A 24,358-nucleotide genomic window follows, 5' to 3' on the forward strand; every position below is an offset into this window, starting at 1 on the left:
AGCAGAAAATAGAATTCAATTCATTGACCACTGGCTGACCCTCAGTGAGGCTGAATACATGTTGTGTTTTCTTTTTTTTATGTTTTGCAGTGAAAAAGAAAAGGGGGGGTGGGTGGGGTGGTCCTCACACAGTGTTGGTCAGTCTGACAGCTCACACTTTACTTCTCTTTCCTATTCCCTTGTTCCTGTCCCTCCTTCTCTTGCTTTCTTGGTGACCTAGTAATGCTGCCACCTTCTTGTTTTATTGTTTCTCTTTTATTGTTTCTCTCTCACCCCCCCCCCCCCCACACACACACACACACACACAAAACACACACACACACACACACACACACACACACACATGCATGCAAATATTTTCTTAGAATGACAAGGCAGAATGACAAAAGCAGTCAAATAAAAGCCACACTTCTCCGCCCTGTGCTGCCTTTGTCTGGGTGTCTCCTCCCCCTCTCCTGAGTACATGTGTTGCCTCCTCTCCTCATGCCTGACTCGAACAGGTGCCCCTTACCCTCCACCACTGACCGAGGTGGGTTTTTTTTTGTGTGTGTGTGTGTGTGTGAATGTGATTTTGTAGGAAAAGCAACCCACCCCCCCTTCTCGGTCTTCTCTGATCAACACTCCCACCTCTGCCTCATGGCCCCCTCCTACAGATGGCCTTTGTTATCATGTGCGGCAAATGTCACAATTGATAGAGAAGTCTCTCTCTCGTGGGATTCATTTCCCTCTCACGTCTACAGCTGCTGCTTGTGGATGAGGGTTATCTCGCCGTTATCCCAGCGTTGGAGCGACAGAGAGAACCAATCCTCCCTCCCCCACCCGATCTCTCCCTCCCTCTCGCTGTCGCTCTCCTCTCTTCATTTCAAATCCTCCAGTGAGTGTCAGCGTCCCTGTGGCTTGGCGGTGGCTGCTGCCTTCTTCTGTCTCTCTCTGTCACAGTCGAGCTGCTCGCACTGTCTCCCTGCCTCTGCTGCTCTCACCCTCCATCTCTCCCTCTCTTCCTCTCTCTCTCTCTCGCTCTCTCTCTCTCTGTTTCTCTCTTTCTCCCTCCCCTCCTTGCTGTCTTTCACCTCCCTGGCTTCCTTGTTTTCCACTCCATTGCCGATCTTGGGAAAATCATTGTGGTAGACACATTTCTCTGTTTGCCGCTCGCACAAAGGAAGGGATTACGGCTTGATTTCCTGGCTCCAGGCTCGCTCTGCATCCAGGCAAGTGGCAGCTCCTTATTCTCTCCTTTTTTCTCTCCTTCTTGCTTGTTTTTCCACTCACACCACCACCATCCGCCATCCAAAGCCTGTGATGTATGCATGGCAGAGAGTGTGTGTGCAGTTGATGCTGTGTATATAGGCTAAGGGAATCAGGAAAGGTGGGGGTAGGGGTGGGAATTATGTGAGGGAAAGAGGGGGGCAGGCGCACTCGGAGCAGGCACGTCCAACCCAGAGGGACAGATGGCCAGTAGCCCTGGTGCTTTTTCCTCTTTTGGTTTTCTAATTCACTCTGCAGGCTTTGTATAAGGCCCACTAATACACAGAGCTTCTTTTCAAGAAGCAAGAGATGGCTGCTCTCCTGAGCTGGAAGAAGGAGGGAGTATCTGTGTGTGAAGAACGGACAGGGTACAGGGAAGGAGAGGAGAGGAGAGGAAAGCAGGTGGTGGAGGAGGTGGGGGTCTGCTGTAGAACCAGAGCAGGTTTTTAAGAAGAGGTTAGGATAGGAGAGAAGAGGAGAAGATATGAGGAGCTGAGAGGGAACAGAGAGGGGGGGTCATCAGCCTTGAATGCATGGAGGTCAGGTCCAGATGCTGCTCAAACAAAAGAGCTTCTCTGGGGGAACGGCAGGGGGAAGCGTGGCACTCGCCATTGTGTGTGTCGCTGCATTGCAGGGTGCTGCCGGGGAGCCTCATGCTAATGATGGCCATTCATTCTTGTAACGGATGAGTGGGCCCCAGCTTCTGTTTGCCTGCTTTTCACATACACACTGTTCATATCTCGTTCATGTGATCAAATGTCTGTGGCGCTGCGACCGATGTGGAGATGGAAAAACAACAAGCTTATTGAGGGAGCTGGGCAAATATGTGTGTTGTTTTTTTTTTGTGCATAGTTTGCATAGTGATGATGTACGAAGACAGGTGGAGACCGTGTGTGTGTGTGTGTGTGTGTGTGTGTGTGTGTGTGTGTGTGTGTGTGTGTGTGTGTGTGTGTGTGTGTGTGTGTGTGTGTGTGTGTGTGTGTGTGTGTGTGTGTGTGTGTGTGTGTGTGTGTGTGTGTGTGTGTGTGTGTGTGTGTGTGTGTGTGTTTACGAGGGTGTGCAAGGTTTATGTTTAATGCATATGTTGGTGTATTCTGTGCCAGATTCCTCATGTTTCACAGATACAGTGACAAACAGGCTTCATTTGTCATCATTAAAACGTGTTACATGCCATGTACAGGCCAAAACGAACTGCAAATCTTTTCCTTTTATTTTATTGTCACAGTGATTGGCAGGTGGGTGGGAGGTGGCCCTGGAGGCTGTGGTCTCTGATGTTGTTTTGTTATTGACAATCTCCTTCAGGCCCTTTGCAAAGGCATCCTACAATATATCATCCAGAAGAGCAAAACAACATTTTACAGCTGGAGTTCAGAACACACTGTACCCCCAAGTCTTGTCTTGGATCAACTTAATTAATCCTGATAAAGAACCACTGTGATCAGCAATATGTACTGTTCCTTGCAATTGCTAGGTTGTTTCAGCTTCCGATTCCACATCATGTAAAACAGCCTTCCTCTGATCTTGTGTATAAAGATGTGAAGATTGTTGACAGGATCACCCAGTCACTGAGGTGAAGGTAAAGTGATCAGTCTCTGAATAATGAGCTTCTATCCTGTCCCTTTAGTCTAGAAATACCTCATATAATCAGTCTTTAAAGCTGAGGGGTATCTGTAATACCTTCATGTGCCGACCTCAATCTGATTCAAACATAAATCTGCCTCTTGAACCAAAGAAAATAAAGAGTTTGGTTTTGTCGGGCTTTAGACAGCGAGCTTGACGGTCTGTTTAGCTGATCACAACCCTTGAGGACAGAGAAATGAACAGTTGATTCTCTGTTATGTTCCTGAAGACTCATTTGTGTGTGAGTGTCTTGTGATAATTCTGATGTGAATCTGCTCTGGTGGCTGCTTTGCCTTCATCGTAGCTGACATCACTTCCTCCATTGAGTTTTGTGATGGTGCTGCACCGATCTGAAACTAAACATGCTTCAACTTCCAGTGCTAAATGTTGTATTTATGCCTCTGCAGGGTCTTTGGTCATCTTTACCCCAGTTTATGAGTGCGCCTCTTATTACACAGCCTTAGTTTATCCATAGTAAAGTAGCCACCAGTGGAAGATTTCGCTACACCCTTTGCACCATTTGACCAGCCTCTTAATTTACATACTGTATTTAGATTAAACAAACCGAACAAGTCCTTTCAGGGCAATCAATTTTATTCTGTCATCGTAGCTGAGTTGTGCCTGTAGCTAGTTTGTGAGGTGAAAATGACAATATGTTGCAAGATATACTGCTCTATTAAGTCTGTGTAGATTTAGTGAAACAATAATGTGACTTAAGTTGATGCCACTTACCCGTCTGTTCTGTCAGTATAAAGCAAGAGACAAGTTTAATGAGGGGAAATAATTGAAATCCCTTGCAAATTAACATGTCATATTTGTTTGTTACCTGGAAAATGTAATTTTAAATTAGTACTATTTCTACAAATTAAACTCACATAATATTAAAGAAGCAATAGAGACTCCTGTATAATTAATCTTTTAAGTTCACTCTGCGGGCCTGATTTGCTAAAATCAGGCATAAAGCATGTTAAATTGATGAAATAGATTTTGCAGGTGATCATCTAAGGATAACATCATGTGAGAGGAGTATTCAAATGAGGATTTGCATCCACTGTTTATATGAGATAGACCTGTTGGAATCTGCATTGTTTCCATGTTTGTTTGCTTGAGTTCTCCATGGAGTGACTGAATGGCGCCCTGAGCATGTAAGTGTGTGAGTTTATGGCCCACAGAAACAAAATATCGTATTATACAGAGGAATTTGACACGTTGGAGGATGGTCTCAAACATTTTGGAGGGTAACAGCAAATAAATCAGAATTTGTCCAGGAAAACAAAAGGAGTAGTACAATGTGGGAGATGATCAGACTGAGAAAATGTTTCATCATAAAGTTTGCAAACAAAAGTCTTGGGGAGCCAGCTGAGGAAAAACCTTTCATCACCACAACTACAACATATCTATTGAAGGCTGAGCCGGATTTTTGCACAGATCTTCAGTAGATCAGGCCTGTGTTGCACATTCAGAAAGATTTGTGAACTCTCAAACTACCAATACTTTAGTTGACTCAGTTGAAGTTTGGGTAAAATTAAGTGAAGGAACCTTTTTTTTTTTTTTTTAGCTGTGGTACAATGAAGCTGTGTGTCTGAGTATGGACCATGTGCATCCTGAGCTGCAGTCCTCTTCCCTCAGGGCAGCCGCTGGGGTTTGTGGTCAGGTTACTGAGGCAGCACTCCCTGTCCATGCAGGTATAGGCTTGTGCTGCCAGGTACCAGCTTTCCTTTGGTCAGCCATTGGGCCATTAATCTCCTGAAGTCCTAATCAAGTCCAGGCTCTCCGGTCTAGTCTCATCAAAGGATAGTAAACAAATCCAACCAGCCAACAGCGCTGCACCAAAATATTGGCTGTCAACCGTTGCACCTTTGTTCATGTTAAATACATCAGTAGCACCTTCTACTTTGGCTGTGTCCCTAGCTGTTCTTATCCTTTAACCCAGTTTTAACCTCCAGAGGTTTTCTCAGTCGAAAGACGAGCATGAAGCTCGCTGTTTATCATGAGAGACCATGTGTTAGGTAATGTCAAGAGTCTATATTTATGACTAAGATAGCGGGAGAAGGAGAGGGGAAGAAGAGAAAGAGGGAGGGTGGGAGTGGGCGGGAGCACGCAGGGGGTTGTGGGGCTGCAGCCATTGGCCTCAGACAGGAACTGGAGTGTGAATAGCTCACATTGGCTTAGCCTCTAAGCTGGGCTGGACCTCTAATTTGCTCTGCTTGTAGAGCTTTGAAGAAAAACGGCAGCTGCCTACTAGCTGCCTGCCTGAATGAGCTTGCAAGCTGGGAGCTAGCACTTGCACACAGACAGCTGGATGATCCATGGCTGGCTTGGATAGAGCGGGGAAAGCAGAATTCAGCCTGCTTGGAGTTGTCTTGATAAATATTACTCTGGAAGAAGGCGCAGAAAGGAAAGAGGCAGCAGTGGCGCTGTAGAGGTAATTCTGTGACATTTACTTCTTCTCCTGGGAGTGATGCTCTGGCTTCCGGGATTACATTGGAGGAGATGTGGGTGGGGAGAAAAGATGGTTAAACAGAGGCAGAAATACAGACAGGTAATTAATTTTAATATTTTTGACAGACTATAGGAAGAGCTTCTGCTGATTTACGGCATGATATCGATGAACTGTGATGTGTTGTGCTCTGTGCGGAACCATGCATTCACAAATATGCATGTTATTCTGTCTTAGGTGGTGTTTGTTTATGGGTTGGTTTTAAACACTGATTTGTTGACACACTGGTCTAATGTTAGAACGCATTTTGTGCCTTCCATTGCCTCCTCAATTTATGTTTTTCCCCCTCATCTTTTCTTTTCAATTTTCCCTTTTTTTTATCTCCTTGTGTCAACCCTCCTTGTACAGGAGCTTCTCTCTTCTCCCAGCTTTCCGCTTTAAATGAAGCTCCTTTCCATTTTCCCTATTGTGCGTTTTCACTCCAATAAACAGTGTCTTCTCAAGCACAGCCTTGCCATCTTTTGTGGCATTTTACGAGATTTCCAAGCTAATGATGCCTCAGATTGTATGTGCGCTTACCCACTATTCATATTCAGTCCCCCTCCCTCTTTCTGCTCTCCCATATTGAAAGGGGAGAGCTGGGGAGGGAGTTTGGGGAAACAGCAGGAGAATAGCGGCTGGACTCGGCTGCGAGGAGTGTTGTGGCGCGGGCTGAAAGAATGGCCCGTTGTGTTGGGTAGCAGCAGTATTGTGTGTCTGGCCTCTCTCTCTCTCCCTCTCTCTCTCTCTCTCGCTCCTTTTTCTAATGGGTATGTCCATCATGACCGTATTCACGCAATCACAGCTAGAATCCTGCTCCTTCTTCCACAGAAGTTAAATAAAGACTTTTGATAAATTAAGTTACTCTTTATATAAGTAAGCTGTTTCCATGTACTGTGCATGTCAACATTTAGTCCAATCAGATGGAGTCCTGCTGCACGAGATTGTATTTACAACAGATCTTATTTCACTACGTTATTTTAACACTATTTTGGATGTGGTTCCAAAAGGTCACAAGTCTGAAGCACAGAAGGGGACTAAAAACAACAAATTCAACAGCTGCTCCCTGTCCCAAACACAGAACTGCATATGTGTTTAAAAAAAAAAAAAGAAAAAGAAAAAGAAAGAACAGGAAAATAAATACTGTTCAAATCCACAAAAATGAAAAATCATCATATATTGTATTGTTTTAATTTTCTTCTTTAATGTTATTTATCACAAATGGTATTTTAAAGAGACATACAATAACTTATTTTAAACATGTTAACAATTAAAATAAACAACAAAATAAAGAATCATAAAAACCTGTAGTTTAGACTTTTGGCTATTTAGTTTTGCTTCAAGGATATTACAGGTTACACTTTATTCTTAATATGCTGATTATTCCTTGAAAATATTCCAAAGTGAGGAAAAAAGTGTTGTTTACACTACTCCTTCACAGGACTGTCAATTTAAGACACAAAGATAGTCTGTTATTGTCTGACATTGGTTGATACGATACACAGATGCATTTTTAAATCCTCCTAGTAAAGTACTGACCCAAATAGCCGTTACTCAGCATATATTCATCAGGATTACTGTTTTGAAGTCTTTTGAAAATGTGTGGATGTCTTTGCAGTGAACTGCTGTAGCTTTCCCAACCTTGTGCAAGTTAATTGAACCCACTACAGCATGGCATGCTCTCAGCAGCACCTCAGTCCCTGATAGGATCTGTAGTGGGACTGCTATTTGCTTAATCATTAATCTGACGGCCTCTGCTACATTGATTCGCTCCCTGTTCCCCTTCATAAATCATTATGGGCCAGCAGTCTCTTTAATGGGGGATGGAAGTAGTGATTGAACACAGCCACACGGCACTGAAGATGTAGTAGTCACCTTGCTGTCCCGGTCAGCTGGCACTGAGAAACATGTGGAGCTGCAGCGCACTGCTAACTTCCAGGACGTGAAGACGGAGGACACATGTGTTGATTCATTCATGTTCATCCCATGTGCAGACATTTACATTGACTTGGATAAATGTGCTGTGATTGTCTTATTAGCATTACTAAAAACCATTTGCCCCGATGACACTGTAATGGATGCAAATGGCTGTGCATCCATACTTTGCGGTTGAGCCCGTCCCATCATCTGACCAGTGTATTAAGGGACTACTTGTGTAGACGAGGCCTTAAAGTGCTGCCTCAATCAATGCAGCTCTGGTAATTGGCTTAGAGGCCCAAGAGAGTTCCCTGCTAACTCCCCGTGTGACTGTTTGCTTTCTCTGCCCCTCCTCTGCTCTGTCTGCTCTGCGATATGTACGTAATGTCTCCTCACGTCACTTCTCTGCTCCTGTTTTCATAACACACACTTTCCCCGTCAACAGAGACGGTGTGTTTGTTCTTGAAACAATCCCTAATTTTTAGCTGCAGCTTAGGTTTTGTAAGGTTTAGACACGGCATTGATGATAGGATTGGCTTCTTGGATTCTCATCATTGGAGCATTGTTTGGAAATATTTTCTAAAGAAGTGGAAAAGAAAGAAACGGTCAGTTCCCTGCAGAACTTCCAATCCCTTGGTCCGGCTAATCTCCCTCCCAGGTCAGTGCTTGTCATCATGTGGCTCCCCTCCCTCCCCACTCGCCACCATCACACTCACAAGCAGCAGGGGTTAAAAACAGCAGATGTTTGGCTCAACTGTGTGCGTGTGTCTCTCTCTGTGCGTATGTCTGAGTTAGACAATGAGTGGAAGCTCCTCAGACCATCAACAGCAGGAAGGCGATTGAGGGGGTATCAGATGTCAGCCCACTGCCCATTGTTCGCACACAGGAGGACATTTTTTCACCTTGATTTGTGTGTGTTTGTGATTATTGCTGTTGTTGCAGTATGTGCATGTCGATGGTGTTATGCTTCTTGCAGACACAAAGTTTGTTGTCACTAGTGGTGGGGGCGGCATGGTGGAGCAGCGGTTAGTGCTCTCGATTCGTCGCGAGATGGAAACGTGCATGTTTTTGGGATGGATGAATGGATGTATGTTTGTGTGTCTGATGGTAACTTCTCAGATCAGTCCAGATCAGAGGAGGTGAACAGAGCTGGAGGTTGTGTGGGTGTGGAAAGAGGATTATTCATGGAACTCAAGTAGCAGAACTAAACTGAGACAGCGGTCAAAAACGGACTCAACCAGAAAGGCCACAGAAGGTCCAGAGATAAATATCAACTCATAAAATGAAATCCTGCTCTGCAACACTTTGTTTGGATGATTTAAAAAAAAAATGCAGTAATGAAAGGAAACGTCTATAAATCATATGGCACTTTTTAAGAAGTGTAACTGTAATTAACAGACATACACTTACCTTCAAATAAACTCAATAATACAGTAATTTGGAGTAACGTCTACTGATACTGGTCAAATGGGCTTAAAATGATCATCATCCAACTAATACCTGTGATATTAATAATAAAATATAAGGACAATCGAATTTGCATAATAATAATAATAACAATAATAACAATTTTCAGCTTAAAGGCATGCTTTGCAAACACTAAAATGCTCCATCATTGTACGTTATGAGTGATGGACCTTTTTGAAGCTGCTTGTTATAAACATTTTGGCTAATTTATGCTTAAATGTGAAAAAACGCTCACACAGTTATTACAGGAATGTTCATAGTAACTTGTTTTAACAAGTCTCTGATATTGTGAAGTTCTTTATTGGCAGTTTTGAATGAATGAAATCTCACCGTAACATTATTGTTCAAATCATGACTTTGGTGGACTTTTACATTATTTTACTGTTCATAACTCAAATCATGTCACATCTATTTACTGTCCTCATGTAAATGTACCCTGCAGTCTAAAATCTGCCCAATGGCACGATATTGGCTAAACCTGAGCTGCAATACTCGCATGACAACAGTTGTTAGTGATTTTTTTAGCAGGAATTTATCCAGTAAATTTTAACATGATTCAGTAAAAATTACAACAAGTTATACAAATACATTATTTGGAACATAGATACATAATGGTGTGTCATTTCAAGTATAATTGATTTGAGGAGTAAATAAATAACTGAAAGTAAAAGATAAACACCCTCAGGAGTGATTGATCTCTGAGGTGGAAGAATATCAACCCCACCTGCATTGGATGAAATGCCATGAGCCTGGCTTTACAACAACATGATAAAGTTTGATTTAGGGAATTAAAATGCAACATCAACTGCAATCAAAACCTTCACTATTGACTTTTCCATTCCATCTGAAAAACTCAACGTTAGCGTCACACTTTTTATCCTGCTCATGCACAGAGTATTATTTTATGTGTGGATATTTCTGGCCAGCCTGGGACACTTTTAGACAATACAAACATTCACTCAGCTACATGAATGAAATATTTAGTCGGCCTCCACAGATAACAGCTTCTCTCTCGGTAGAAACTCGCACAGCTTGTGCCAGCCTGCCAGCCAAGGCTGCAGTGGAGCTTCACTTCATGCACAAATGTCTTCTTTTTTGCAGGCCGATTATGTTTTTTTTTTTTTTAAGCTGTGGCCAGTTCTAGATTTCTGTAGTTTTAGTGAGGTCACTATTTGTGATGATGCAAACTCAAATGATTTGGAGCAACATAAGAAAGGAAATATAAATCACTGGCTGCCAAAACAGTGGAAATTGAGCCTTGTGCATTGTAAAAGATTCAGCAGCCAGATGGCCTTATAATCAGCTTTTCTCCGAAGCTTGATAAAATAGCCCCTAAATGTTTTACCAATAGTATGCTAACTCAAAGCCGTCCAAGACATTTGGGCAGTGGAAACTTGAGTCTGTCAGAATGTATAAGATAAAAAGAGTTGTGACTTTTTACCTTACATGTACATGCTTTACAGGCCAAATGTCATAAAACTTCTGTTTCTGTTTTCTCATCTAAACCAACTTAATTATATTCGGAAAGTTAAATACCAGGACATTTTCCAAACAAAGGATTGCCCTCTGCTGTTTTGTATGGAATCATTTTCAGAAAACAGCCCTCGTCACATGGGCTGAAAACTACAAGCATTGAGGTCAGCATCTTCATTTCACTAACTCTTGCTCCAGATAAATGCTGTCGGGCTCATTTGTATTTTATGTTTCATCATGCCTATAATAATGCTGCTGTAGTGAATGTGGAGTCTCTCAGTTTGTATCCTCCTGTTATACGTCCTCTTAATCCACAGTAGAATGAGCTCCACTGTAAGGCGATATTGTTTCCCAAAGGGGTGCAACTTCAAGGTCTGTAATTAATGTGTGAGATGGTCCTGCGGTTTATGGTCCATGTTCAGTCGCAGTGAGTGAGTGTCCCAGTATGGTGAGACAGGATGTGGGTCATAGCATGCACTGAAACAGCCTGCTTCAGGGACACATGTCCCCTGCTCCAGAGCTTTTTATGAACTGCCAGTGAGGACAGAAACTGGCTTCAGCATCCTGATATTTATAGTTCACTCCCTGAATAGACTACACATGTGTGTTTACACACTCCTCCTCTCTTTCTTCATCTCCCAGATCGTGAGTCTGTAAATGTGTCAGTGTGGATGCTCATACCTGTAAACATGTGGCAAACATGTTGGTGTTTCCTGTGACTTCGAGCTCAGACACAGAGTGCATGTGAATTATGAGCAAATGAAGAAACAGAATCGACCTGCCTGATTATTCTCATGTTTACAGAACTAATCATGCTAAAGGGGTGGCCCAAATATTGACAAAAAGACAAAACTCAAACCATGTATATGATCTGAACTAAAACCAAATAAGATCCTAAGATCCTGCATAAAGTGTAGTAATTTCCATGATCATGCCAAAATGGCTTGCGTATTTCTGTAGTGTGTTCTCCTGAGAGCAACATTTCTCTATGTCTAACTGATTAGTGCATTCTTTTATGTATGTTTGTTTCAGTTTTTCCTGTGTGCCTTGCAGTTTGGGGTCATTTTTAAAAGGTTGAAACGGGCGATTCTTCTTTACAAGTCATTTAAAATCTGTTGAATTTCTCAAAATGTTGTTCTAGTAGATTCAAAAGGTTAATTAAAGTGGGATTCACAATACAGGAAAAAGACCTCTTAAAAATGTTTTTTGGAGATTTTTGCACTTGATTCCCGATACCAGTTTTGACTTTAATGCAGTGTGAGAGAGAACCAGGCTGCTCTCAAAACAGCCTGCTGCTTGTCTGTAGTTTGGGTTTTTAATGTGTCATCTTCTTCTTGACAACAGCTGAAAGATTCTCTTAAATGCAGCAGATAAGACGAGTCGAGTTTTGGAGCAATGAATGGTTTCTCCTCCTTTTAGCCCAGTTAAAATCCTCCTGCCCGTGACGACGACAGACTGGCTCCAGCCTCAGTGCACTCATAGTGGAGCTTCTTTACCTGACGGGCTTCTCCAGCCTGAACCACTCCTTTTAACAAAGCTCTGCATTCTGGAACGTGTCAAGTCAGCAGTTCAGTACCTCGATCGAAGTAGTGATTACTGACTCTAATGACTGAGAGCTTTTACAGGAAGAATAATGCTGATTTAGTCAAACTTCATATTATATCAAAAATCGAAATCCAGAACTGCTTCAAACATTTTAGGTTACATGGAATAAAAAGAAATACTTTCATTATTTCATTAGATGCACTCATACAGATGTATATTTCACATACATTGGCCTGTCGATCAAAATATATTCCAATTTTATAATTCAAATATAACTTGTTTTATCTTCAAAAACATTTTTATTCAGATATTTAAATATTGTTGTGAATACATTTTTGGAGTAGTGCGTGAGAAACTTGTGAGGAGAAAAACAGAAACTACCGATGTGTGTTTTTTTCCTCATAATGACACTTCATGACAGTTGTGAGATATAGTACAGAAAATTTGGTAAATGTATTTTCCCTGTCGGATTGCTAGGTTATTTAATACTATCCATAATTCCCACTGAGTTTATATTCACACCCACAAAGTTGCTGGATTCATAGTCAAAATGGCTTCACTTAACCTATAGTGCATGACGCCGGTTTTTTTTTATTTTTTTTATCCACTATGACTTTACAACAGAACACAAAAACAGCTGTGTAAACTTTCAATTTCTGACCAAAATGTCATGGCTGCAGAAAATCCCACAACACAGTAATTGCTGATCTGTCCTCACTGAGCACCTGACAGTGGTTAATAAGTGTTTGATATCTCATTTTGTTGCACAATGCAGAACGAAACTACCGAGAGTTTGTTACACAGAGTAGTGAATGACTGAAGGTGTAGTTCCTGCATGCTGAGTTCAAAGCTGTTGCGTTTAACTATTTATATTTTGTTTGTCATTTGTATTTGCATATTTCATCTTGCGTGAGAGTTGAAAGGAAAAGTATCCTTGAAGATGTCAGACACTGCAATCTTTTTTGTTATGGTGGCTGAGAGGTTGTGAGAGTGGTGAAATAACAAGAGTGGAGTCATTTCTCTGTTCGAGCAGATCCGATGTTAACAACAGAACAGCAGCTACAGTCTCATCTCATCTCATCTCTACCTGTTGTGTCAAGGATCAGTCAGTTATTTGATTATTTTAGCTTACGATACCTCTACTTAGTTTACTGAACCTCTCAAACCAAAACGTAGGTAAACACAGCAGACTGGTTAAAATGTATAGTACTGTATATATTTTAGATTGAATAATCAGATACGTTTAAGGTCAACATCATGTGGGTCTTATCGAGAAACGTTTTTACAAACGAGAGCTACCGAGTGACCTAGTACAATAAAGAACGTCACTTTAAAGGAGGTTTCATGTTGCTCTGTGTGCTGTGTCGCGTCAAATTCAGAAAACACACATGTCGATGAGAAAGTAAAAGTGTGACTTATTGTTTAGTGGATTTGAGACACACGTTCAGTCCTGGGGTGAACACACTGCCTGTCAGTCTGTGTCGGATCAGCAGGTGTGAGTTACTGCAAAAGGAGACAAAAAGCCTCTTTATCATCATAAAAACAATGTCAGCCTCTTACTGTTATATAATAGTACAACTTTCTTCCATCCCACCTCACTGTGTATTCCGTGTTCTGCTGTTTATGGGATTGTAGACACATCGTGCATGCTTGATGTATCTACAGTCTCCTGCCACAAGATAGATTACAAGTGCGAAGTGAGGAAGGTTAGAAGTTATAGAGAATTTGCACCACAAGCTTTCACCATTTATAGCTACCCGTGATTTGTTGTGCGAGTTTGCACCCAGACCAGCTTCACCAGGGATGCAGCATCATTTAGTTTCAGCGCACCAACAGGAGAGTAACTTCTGAATGAAAATACCATCAATAAGCCGACTGACACTGCTGTCTCTTGTTTCCTTTCACGGAATAATCACACCCGCTGACACCATTAAATTCCAAATGCTTTGTGTGTTTGATATCTGGAGATATACACCCAAATCTGTCATTTTGAATTTACCGACATCAAAACAAATGGCTCATAGTAACACAGACGTCTTACTTTATTGCATTTCTAACAAACAGCTCTGCTGCATCAGCAAACAGGCACTTGTGTTCCTAGAGTTTTGATTGTTAGGCTTACATTTGGAGCAGGGCTTTTGTTGTCTTTGTGAATCATTTCATCTTTTTGTTATTGTTTTTTGTTTTGTTTTGGTTTGTACTGGGAAAACCACTGAAAAACGATTACCAAAAATGAAATCACCCCATCATAAATACATATTTGTCAAACATATCTACTCCTTAAGCTCAAAGGCAAAATACAAACTTCTATATTTCAATAAGATGCAGTATTCTCTCTGAATAAACAGCCTCTGTGTGAGCAAATATGGGTTCATTCTCAGAAGTGAAGATGTATCTTAACGTGTGTTTCTGACAGTGAAACAATGGGGACATTGATGACTCTCAGTGGAAGTTGGTTTATCAGAGCCAAGCTCGGAGCTCACCGCGGCCCAGAGAAAACACTGATAGCAAGACGGGGAGGCTGACCTCACTGCTACTGTCATACACTGAGCGCATTCAAGGAAATCTTCACAACATATCTTTAGCTCGGTTCAGGAATGTGGTCTGGCACAACAGTATTTTCAAAGAAGCCAAGTCATTCTTTATTGAGTCTAATGTCAGGTTTTGATTGTTTCTGTATATCTTTAGCTTAACGGAGTGCAGAATTGTACTTTTCTTTTGGACTAGCAATAGGCGATGATACAGTCCGAGTGTATGCCACGAACAAAGACGTTTCTACTGTTTTGGTACTCTGGTATCCAATCCTTTAATGTGTATAATATTGAATAATCAACCAAAAGTATAAATGTCATTGTTTTTAGTTTGTTGTGTGTTGATAATTTCTAGTCGTCTCACTTGTCAGAACATGAAAGATCTTCTGATGAAGACCGAAAGAAAAACTCAAGCTGGAAGCTGGATGTTCACAGCAGTGAGTCAGTGCAGAATGTGAACTCCGCTACTTTATAAACACACAACGTGTCAGACGCAAGAAAAGCTTGTGATGTACATGTCATGAACGTGAGAGCAGAGATCCGCTGACAGCAAGAAGCCGGCTGCAGTGAAATGAATGATCCCGCTTGAACTTTAGCTGGCAGTGTTACTTTGTGAAGGGAACAACTGTGTTGTTGTTTCATAAGACAACAAGTGTTACTTTGAGTTGCACTGAGTGCTCATGTTTATCTGTTCCACCTTTGGGCCTGGTTACTGGGATGGCAGAGCTGAGAGAGAGAGAGACCCAGTAAGAACAACCAAAACACAGGACGCACCGTTTGTAGGAGAATCATGTCACATGACAACAAATATGTGATGGTAGTTATGACTGATTAGAAGCCAAATCTCTGTGTGATTAACTTCGCCTATCGCCTACAAATCCAGCAGTGGCCCACATCAGGAAATCAGACCTACAAAAACTTTACAAAATCAGCCTTTTGATTTTCAGGTGTTGTCAATGATTGTTGAAGTGAAGCACTTGTATGTGGCACTCGGATAGTTTCCAAGCATCTTGCTGCACAGTATTTGTTCAAGTCAGTTTGTTTGTATTTCATTTTGAGCGAATAGATGGTGCTGAACGCATTTTATATTGTTATGATTGAATGATCAGTGTCTGACTCTGGATGTGTGTTTCTGAGGCAGATTGTTTTACAGATTATTGTCGATTCCCCCAAAAGTTGTTTGTTCCATCATTTGATGCAGCAGCATTGTGCCGACAATAACAAAACCGACATGGTGTAAAGAGGTGATTTTAACTCCATGTAAATTAGCACTGATCTTCTCTTGAGTTTGATTTGACTGACCTTTAGTAGATGGATCCCTGGCTGTGACTTTATTGAATGCATCAAGTTGGATGATATTTTTTTATTATAGGCCAGCCTGAACGTTATTGGAAGGTTACAATCCCAAAATGTTCAGAGACACTGTTGTTCTATATTAAATGTGTGATGATGATGTAACAAAAGCTTGAATATTTAATGATATTGGCAGAGCCGAGCTAGTCAGACTATCAGGGCACTGCACTGTGGGGAATAGCCGGGAATAACAGATCCATTCATCAGTCATTAGAGCTCACCTCAGGAACACCATCTCCCACCAAGGGACCACCCAGTCCGATGACTCAAACTCCCAGACAGTTTCGCTTTCATCTCCTCCTCCTCCACACAGGTGAATACAAAGCAGCACTTGGCTGCTGGTGTGACGTTGTTATAAACGGGCAGCTACATTTGGAACTTATTTCCCTCATGTGAAGGATTTTATTTCTTGCGCAAATCTTGTCTCAGAAATGTTTCCCCCTCCTTTCAAAGTTGTCTGGAATTTATGTCCTTAAAGAAATTGCTGGAAGAAACATGATGATGAGGGTTTTGTTTTTTAAGGACTTTGTGTAATAAATTGTGTGTGAGCGGGGTGTAGCTTGAAGGATGGAGTATGAGTGTGCATAATAGTGTGTCTTGTGTACTATAAACGCTTCCACATAAAATACTTTTCTTATGAATAGAGAGTAGTGATGATGGGAAGTTGTTTACAAAACAACTAACTCCTGCATTAATATAGCAAGTATAGAATGGCATATTTTAACAGACTAACGTTTGATTTAGTCATGAAATGCGCAAATGACGTCCAAATGGCCATCGTGAGTCTTTTTAGTTTTACTCTTGTTGGATGATCTCGAGTGAGTTGTGGTCGAGTGATTTGATGACATGTTGGATGACAAAAACGAAGACTCATCAAACCACATCATTGTGTGATGCTTTATTTGATGTGAAACAGACTGTTTCAAATTGTGAAAGAAGCATATAAAACACAGACCCAGTAAGGTGTTTTCAGATGGTGTGCGTGTGTGTGTGCGTGCGTGCGTGCGTGTGTGTCGGCGCTCCTGTCCTGGTCACAGATGGGTTACAACTTCCATCAACCATCTGGTCGCTCATCTTCTCTTTTGTAAGGACAGAGACACAATAGCCCCGGTTTCTATTGTCTGGTGTCGGCGTCCTCCTGCAGAGAGGTCCCTCCTCAAAGTAAAACCCCACAAACCACCAATCATTAACTCCACAAGGGGAGCAAACTCAGGGCAAAAAGGAAAATGTTGAAGGTGGTTTGAAGCCGAAGGGTTTATGATCAGACTGATAGTGTGCAAAACTCTCCACGTGAAACAGTTTCCTTGTCTCGCATGTTCTCTGGTTTCACTATACAACAGAGGCAAGCTCTGTTTTCTACGTCTCAAACTGAATGGACTCCAGTCAAAAAGCAATCACATCATCGATGCGGGGAGTGTAGCTCCACAGCAATGCAGTCATAAGAGAAACAATGCAGCTGTAACAAATTGTTGAACAGTATCATCGCATTGAATTTCCCTATAGGAGTCTCACCTGAAGGAAATGAATAGATTAACAGCAGTGTAAGGATAAGTATATGGCTAAAGGTGACCTTTACTTTACCCCCTGGCTTAGCAGGCCAGCAAAAAAAATGTTCAGAGAGTGAGAGAGAGGGATGGAGACAGAGAGGGAGACACACACAGCTCAAGATGCGAGCTGTGATTTAATTTCCTAACATAATATTTGCAGCCACTCAACAAGCCGTTCTTCTCCAATGACAGTGCTGAATCACAATCACTCTCTCATCATCTGAAAAAGCTGAATGAATGTGGAGATGCCAGCTGCATTTTAACTTTAATGATAGGCTTTTGGTGTTGATTTTAAAAAGAAGCACATTGAACACGTTGTGCCTGGAGGGAAATACTAATGCACTCAGTCACCTGTGAGTGCATGGATTGCATTTTAATGCTTTATTAATCACAATTTTTTTTCCCTTTGTTTACAGGTACAACCCGCCCCCCTCGAGACGGTGAGGTCCCAGGGGTGGATTATAACTTTCTCTCTGTGGAGGACTTTCTAGAACTTGAGGAAAGTGGCACGCTACTGGAAATAGGAACGTATGAAGGTGAGGATGAGGATGACAATGATATTGATGATGAGCGGCACTTCCCGTGACTCATGTTAGTGCAGGTGCCCTCGTTCACCACAGACACGATGAGCATCCAAATGCGTCCGTGCCTACTTGAAGGCTGTAGGACTGTGCATGATGCATCCAGGAGACAGCAGGTCACTCCGCTTCCGTCCCTCTCACTCTGATTAGGACTGTGTGGACGGCACAGAGTTTCATACTGACACAAGCGTGTGTGTGTGTGTGTGTGTGTGTGTGTGTGTGTGTGTGTGTGTGTGTGTGTGTGTGTGTGTGTGTGTGTGTGTGTGTGTGTGTGTGTGTGTGTGTGTGTGTGTGTGTGTGTGTGTGTGTGTGTGTGTGTGTGTGTGTGTGTGTGTGTGTGTGTGTGTGTGTGTGTGTGTGTGTGTGTGTGTGTGTGTGTGTGTGTGTGTGTGTGTGTGTGTGTGTGTGTGTGTGTGTGTGTGCAGCATTAATCTGCTCTCCACCGGTTCTGCTGTGTGTTGGCACGGTTCCCCGTTTCACGCAGACGTTGTCAAATACCTGTTCACACGAGTCCAAACAGCTGGAGGAGCAATGGACACCTCAATTTAATATTAATATGATCACATGAAGAAAAAAACAATGTATCTGCATAAAAGTCTAAAATTAATTCAGTATTTTGTTGGAAAACATTTATTATTTGAGTCACTGTGTGGATAGAGAGCAGAGAAACCCACATATCTCTTTCCCCTGCAACTTCTTGTAGCTCGACAAGGAGACCACCACATCGCCCCATAACCGAACTAGATATATGATCTCTCAAACCAGTTGGACGTGCCTGGTAAACCTCTAATGGGAGGCAACCAGGGGGCATCCTAATCAGATCACCTCAGCAGGCTCCCCTCAATGTGGAGGAGCAGCGGCTCGACTCGGAGTCTCTCCCGAATGGCGGAGATACTCACCCCATCAAGAACAGTGACGCCCACCACCCTGCAGATGAAACTCATTTCAGCCATTTGTGTCTGCAGTCTCATTGTTTCTGTCATGACCCAAAGTTCATGACCACAGATGAGGGTGGGGATGTAGACTGACATCTGAAAATTGGACAGGATGTAGAGGCGCAGTCAAGACTCTGGGTATGTCTCATCCATTCCTGGGGCCGTGTCAACAATAATTTTTTTGTGAGTACCCTGGTAACCTTTCACCAGGGAATTGGACAAGAGGCAATTTTGGAGTCAATGTCTTGATCAAGGATGCTTCAACATGCGGAAAGTAGGAGATGGGGAATCAAACCTGCAAACCCTCCGATTGAGAGACAACCACAACCGAGCCACAGCTGCCAATCTTTAAATTAAAATGGATAAAGACAGGGATCCCAAACTCAATATACTCAAATATTTCCCTTTGTTTCACTGCAAAGACAAATGACTACATGAAAAGACCATTTCAAATCTTCTTGCGCAATCTGAGTTGAACATTTAAGGAAAAAAAGTGTGAATTCAGTAATATGCCACTTTTAAAGATACATTGCACAATGATGCAAAATACAGTGAAATGTCAAACAAAACAACCCGTCTGCCTCTGGCAGGCCACTTTTGGCTCCTGAGCGCTTTGTTTGACTCACCTTAGTGAAGTAGTTTAACAGGAGTTGTACTTGAATGCGCATTTTAAAAACTCTTTTCACCCCACGTTATATTTTGCCTGTAAGGGTTTAGATATTTACCTTTGTTTGTTTTCTGTCCTAAAATGACTGAGATGATGCATATTAGTTGTATGTTTAAAGCTGTAGCCTGCACCTGGTTTGTTCAATTTAGCATGAAGCCCAGAAGCAGATGGAAAAAATGCTCAAGATATGGTAACTGTTTTTAATATTGATGCTAAGAAAAGCCAAACTCTTGCATAGTATCATTAAGTTTTGAAGAAATGAAGTGCGAAGCGGAGTGAGTACAGGACATTGATCTTTTGAGGATCACCACTGTTGTATATTATGTTATTGCCTATGAAACACCGAGTTTAATAATGCGTAAATAGAAATAAAAGGAAGTTTAGTCTGATGATGGTCAAGAGTACAGTTGGGATTATTGGATATGTCAAACTATTGATGTAACGGTGCCATTATGTGCTGGGGATTAGATTCCTCTTTTCTTCTTCATGATTAGTACAACGCTCAAAAGCTTGTTTGTACCACTGACAAATAAACATCCATTACAATCTGAAAAGGCGACGAAAACAAGCACGGTGCTGAGAGCCGATCTATTGTTTTGCCCAGTATGCTTTCAAGGTCCAGACAATGCGGCTCTGCAGGCTCAACTACGAGGCAGATTTTACCCAACCAGCTGCTGATTTCCACGATTTGTAGTCACATTGTGATCAAGCCTCATGTCTTTTACTCTCATTGTAAGATTAGCTGTGGAGGATCCTGCTGCTATCGCTCTGTCCCCCGATCTGCCTCTTTTTATTCCCAGCTTCGTTTCGCTGTCGCACTTTCTCCTTCTCCCTCCTTCTGCATCTCTCTCTCAAGCATGCTAATGTCCTTCTTGTTGCCTAGGTAACTATTATGGGACCCCCAAGCCGCCAAGGCAGCCCATCATCGGGACAGTGATTCTCAGTGATGCAGACTCCCACTGGTCCACCCCAACACGCACCAAGTCTTACAATGACATGCAAAACGCCCGTGTAGTGCCTGCTGACGACGATGATGACGACCAGGCCTCGGAAATGAACAACAGTTTTACAGGTGAGGGTGCCGCTGCCTCCCTCCCGGCTCCTGTCTCCTGCATGTGTTGTGTTTGCTTTCCACCAAGCGCTTCCTCGGGAGTGTCTGTGCACATACGAGCTGCCGGATGAGAATGCAGAACAAGAGAGATAATATGTGAATGTTTGCGAGTTGTAGGCTGACGTTAGTCTGGCTGTTACATCATGTTTTTGTGATGCTTCCAAACACTGCCATCTGCCTGTGAGGAGGGGTAGAAAACCCAATCTCCACACAAGATTTTGGATTTCCTCACCCCTCTGCATTAACTGTTTGAGGAGAGGACCTTTCTGATTGAATTTCTTGTCGTGCATTTCCACATTGATTAAGATCTGTCTTACTAGGATTGAAAGCATGTAAACAAATGATAGAATTAGATCCAAAGCCAAAGCTGTCCTTTTTATTAGTCATATTGGGTGTTCTGTCCTGTTTTGAGTGCAGGAGTTGGCATGTTTTCTCTCTCTCTCTCTCTCTCTTGCTGTGGATGTATGCCCTCTCTGTGTCTCCCTGCCAGGCTGCCAGAGGCTTGAATTTGCATTTGATCAACCCTGAAAGGCCCACGGAAGTGGTGGAGGAAATGTGGCCAAAACTGGGGGTTGGGATAACTAGCTTTGAGAGAAAGAGGCTTATGGGTGGAGAGATGAAATGGGTGGGGGTCAAGAGGAGTTTGGGAAAGACTGTCGCTGAAGGAATTTGCATATTTCTGTGCCTCTTTTCATGACACAAGACGAGAACAGGGGGAAGCACTGGGAGTTTGCACAACATGTACAAAAGCAGATCCAATGTGTCTACAACTTTCTCGCATGCATGAGACATAAACTGCCTTTGTTTCTGTTTTCCTGTTGTTCTGTGTTGTGCTTGTTGTGTTACCCAGGATCCTTAGTGCGTAGTCTCTTCCCCTCTCCTTTGTTGTGCACAGGTAACCCTAACGACCAGGACGAGAGCCGTGGCGGCATCCTCCGGCCGTACCCTGCACGTGACAATGCTCCATCCTGTGGTCTGAACAATGCGGCCACCTCCACTGCAGAAAGCGGGCAGCAGACCCTCGCGGAGCCGCAGGTCTCCCCAGAAGACCCGCTGGGACCGCTGCCCGAGAACTGGGAGATGGCCTACACTGAGAACGGAGAACTTTACTTCATAGAGTATGTATCAACAGCCTGCAGTACTTAACAAGCTAATCTGCTCAGCACACCTTTGGCACTGTCAGAGTAAGCATTACCCACCCAAGCTCTTGCTGCAGTTGTGTGTTTTGTGTAGTTTATCTGCACTGTTATTCTTTTTGTTTGTCCAGTGGCTTGTTGTCCCCGATGATTTGGTTTTTAGGGCTCCCCAGAGAACCTGCCCAGACTACTGGGTGCTACCGCTTTCCTGTTAATCCCTCCATGTCCCGATCTCAAAAGGAGATCACATCCTGATCACCTGACTACCTCCACCTCTCTGTCCTCTCTGCAGCACGACAAAGGCACACCACCAAGACATGGCTGTGTATTTTCAGAGCTTGTATGTTCATTTCTGCTATCACTGAATTACAGAATGTTCTTGTTTAACAATAGGGGGAAAAGTCGGGGTGTTGTTGATATCCTGTCTGTGTCGCTCTGTTCCTTTCATTTCTCTTTTGAGCTCTGAAAACTTGCTGATGCATTTTTCGTTTTCTCTAATTCTTCTTGATGCATTCATGTCATGTGTCCCTGCTGTGTTTTTGTATGTCGGTTCGATCGCCTGGACTGAACGTCTCTCTTCTTCTGTTTTTCTTTTTTTGCTCTCAGCCACAACACAAAGACCACATCATGGTTGGATCCTCGGTGTCGAGACAAAGCCTCCAGACCTTTGGAAGAGTGTGACGATGATGGTGAGCTTCTGCATGTGATTCACAATGCAAAAGTGTGTGTGGTGGTACCGAAACACTAAGTGTTGCTCGAGGTGTCAGACATGTGTCGTGACAATTCATGTCTTTTGCAAGATATTTGAGAACTTCAGTGTAGTTTTGAAAAATGTGTTGACTTGAAATTTGTGGCTTGATTAGTCGTGTTATAAAAACTATGTTGTTTAGTGACATAATTTAAAATGCACTGTACATTCAGAGATTGCAGAATTGCACCATCATGTGGTGAAAACTGTTACATATCACACTGCAGCTCAAACTGCTCAGACTGTTTTAGGATGTTCTACCCTGTGATTATCAGTTTCTAAGGGCTCTCCTTTTCTCTGGACTGTCACTTCATCCATTCTTTATTTACTTTCGATTCCTCCACCCCCTCTTCCCTCCCGCTGTCCATCCTCTTTCATTTTTTCTATCTTTCGTTTCATTCTGCTTGCACCGTGGAGAAGAAGGAATCCATACGGAGGATCTGGAGAGTGATCTCGGTAAGCTTTAAGAATATCATATTGGTAGTTTGAGCTCTCCCAGCTTGTTTGAGTGGTGGCACACATTGACAGCTGGTGGCAGTAATGTGCTCTGATAGAAAAATGACAACAATTTAAGGGAACCGTTGAGATAATCATGAGATGCAAATTGATTCTTATTGCACTATATCATTAATCCAACAGTACTTCTACTTGTAATTGAGTACAATGTAACAGTAGCTGAGTATAGGCTTACTGTTCACTTTTCAGCTCTGGTTTGATTTCAGATACAAAAGCTCAGTCTGAATATTTTGTCTTGCTTGTTTTCTTGTCTAACGTGATGTGCACCTTTTGTCTGGTGGGTTTAAATCCCAGGAACATGTGTAGAATGTTCTCCTGGCTGTGTGTAGCAGCAGTGAAAGCTGCTCAACCTACATTAGGTGTTTCTCATCTGCCAAAGTTCTAAATGCAGAGCTAAGCTTGCTAAACTCAAGTTAAGTGACTCCTACATATCATATTCAATCTTCCCCTAAATTACAGAATGCCTAAATTTTTTTTAACTTGTTGTCTTCACAAATGAGCCTTCATATTGTTATGCTATGCTAACTCCTATAAGCTCAGATGAAAACCTCTAAATGCAAAAATTGACATCTTCAAAATCGCCCAGATTTTTTTGTTTTACAAAAATGTGCGTTATTGTTACTTTAATTATGATTATAAAATCATTCATCTATATGTAGGTTACTGGCTTTATAACTTCAACCCTAAAGAACCTCAGGGACCATTTATCAGATTTAATGTTTCAGATATAAGCTGATAAATGAAATTCTTATGTAATTCTGGCCATCACGTTTTATGTCCCATCCAAAATAAGTCAAGTTTTTGGCTGTTAGTTTTAGTACAACTCTTGCCTTGCTCTCCAAATATCATCTCCCCGAGATTTCAGGTCACAACGGAGCAGCATAGTTGTAATCCACATGTGTTACTGTGAGAGAAACCATGAGTTTTAGTTATATGTCGTTAATTACAGCAAGACCTTCGTTCCTTATGTGTTCCATCCAGATGCTGTGTCTTTTTTTTTTTTTACTTCAGAGCCCTTTAATTTCCTTCACATGAAATTAAAATGCATATTAATGCTCATTGGCAAATCACTCAGCTGCGGATACATGTCTGATCTGCAAAAATAATGTAAACAACACTGTATTGATGCAAGAACTACATGTCAAACAGACTATGATGTCTGGCTGTGGTCCTTTATTATTGCTGGCTGCTGAGATGAGACAGGGTGTGATTATTGATTGTGAAATTCAGTCTCTTATAAAAGTGTTTACTGGACTCATGAGAAGCCCGCAGAAGCTCAAAGAGGTAATGTCTTCACATGAAATCAGATACAGTGAGGAGGGGAGAACAAATGCCAACATTTTAATGGCAATGAGTGTGTCAGAGATATGGTCTCCGTTCCCATGAAGCATCAGGTGGTTGTACGATGTGTGACTGTGCACACACAATCAAGACAAACCCAGTTGGGTGTTTATATATGGTCTTTTTTCAGGCTATCTGTCACTATT

General features: G+C 42.3%; 2 protein-coding genes across 6 annotated transcripts in view; both read left to right on the forward strand.

The window, feature by feature from the left end:
• The window catches only part of LOC308130510 (membrane-associated guanylate kinase, WW and PDZ domain-containing protein 1-like), a gene marked incomplete at its 3' end in the record, with an annotated part of 46,002 nt that extends 28,239 nt beyond the window's left edge, over positions 1-17,763 (forward strand). The window contains exon 3 of the mRNA XM_080496913.1: positions 17,594-17,763. Within this exon, the coding sequence (XP_080353039.1) occupies positions 17,594-17,763 (170 nt within the window). The remainder of the gene's footprint in view (positions 1-17,593) is intronic.
• The window catches only part of LOC308130423 (membrane-associated guanylate kinase, WW and PDZ domain-containing protein 1-like), a 46,210-nt gene continuing 27,014 nt past the window's right edge, over positions 5,163-24,358 (forward strand). For 3 of the 5 annotated variants that reach the window (XM_080496797.1, XM_080496800.1, XM_080496799.1), the window contains exons 1-6: positions 5,163-5,290; positions 17,594-17,713; positions 20,244-20,432; positions 21,367-21,589; positions 22,214-22,296; positions 22,773-22,811. In XM_080496797.1, coding sequence (XP_080352923.1) covers positions 20,357-20,432; positions 21,367-21,589; positions 22,214-22,296; positions 22,773-22,811 — 421 coding nt within the window. In that variant the 5' untranslated portion in view covers positions 5,163-5,290; positions 17,594-17,713; positions 20,244-20,356. Of the gene's footprint in view, positions 5,291-17,593; positions 17,714-20,243; positions 20,433-21,366; positions 21,590-21,910; positions 21,948-22,213; positions 22,297-22,772; positions 22,812-24,358 lie in introns of those variants that run through there. The other 2 variants (XM_080496798.1, XM_080496801.1) reach the window with 2 other exon arrangements.

This window comes from Blennius ocellaris (genome assembly GCF_963422515.1).
Source record: "Blennius ocellaris genome assembly, chromosome: 5".
NCBI classification, from domain to species: domain Eukaryota; kingdom Metazoa; phylum Chordata; class Actinopteri; order Blenniiformes; family Blenniidae; genus Blennius; species Blennius ocellaris.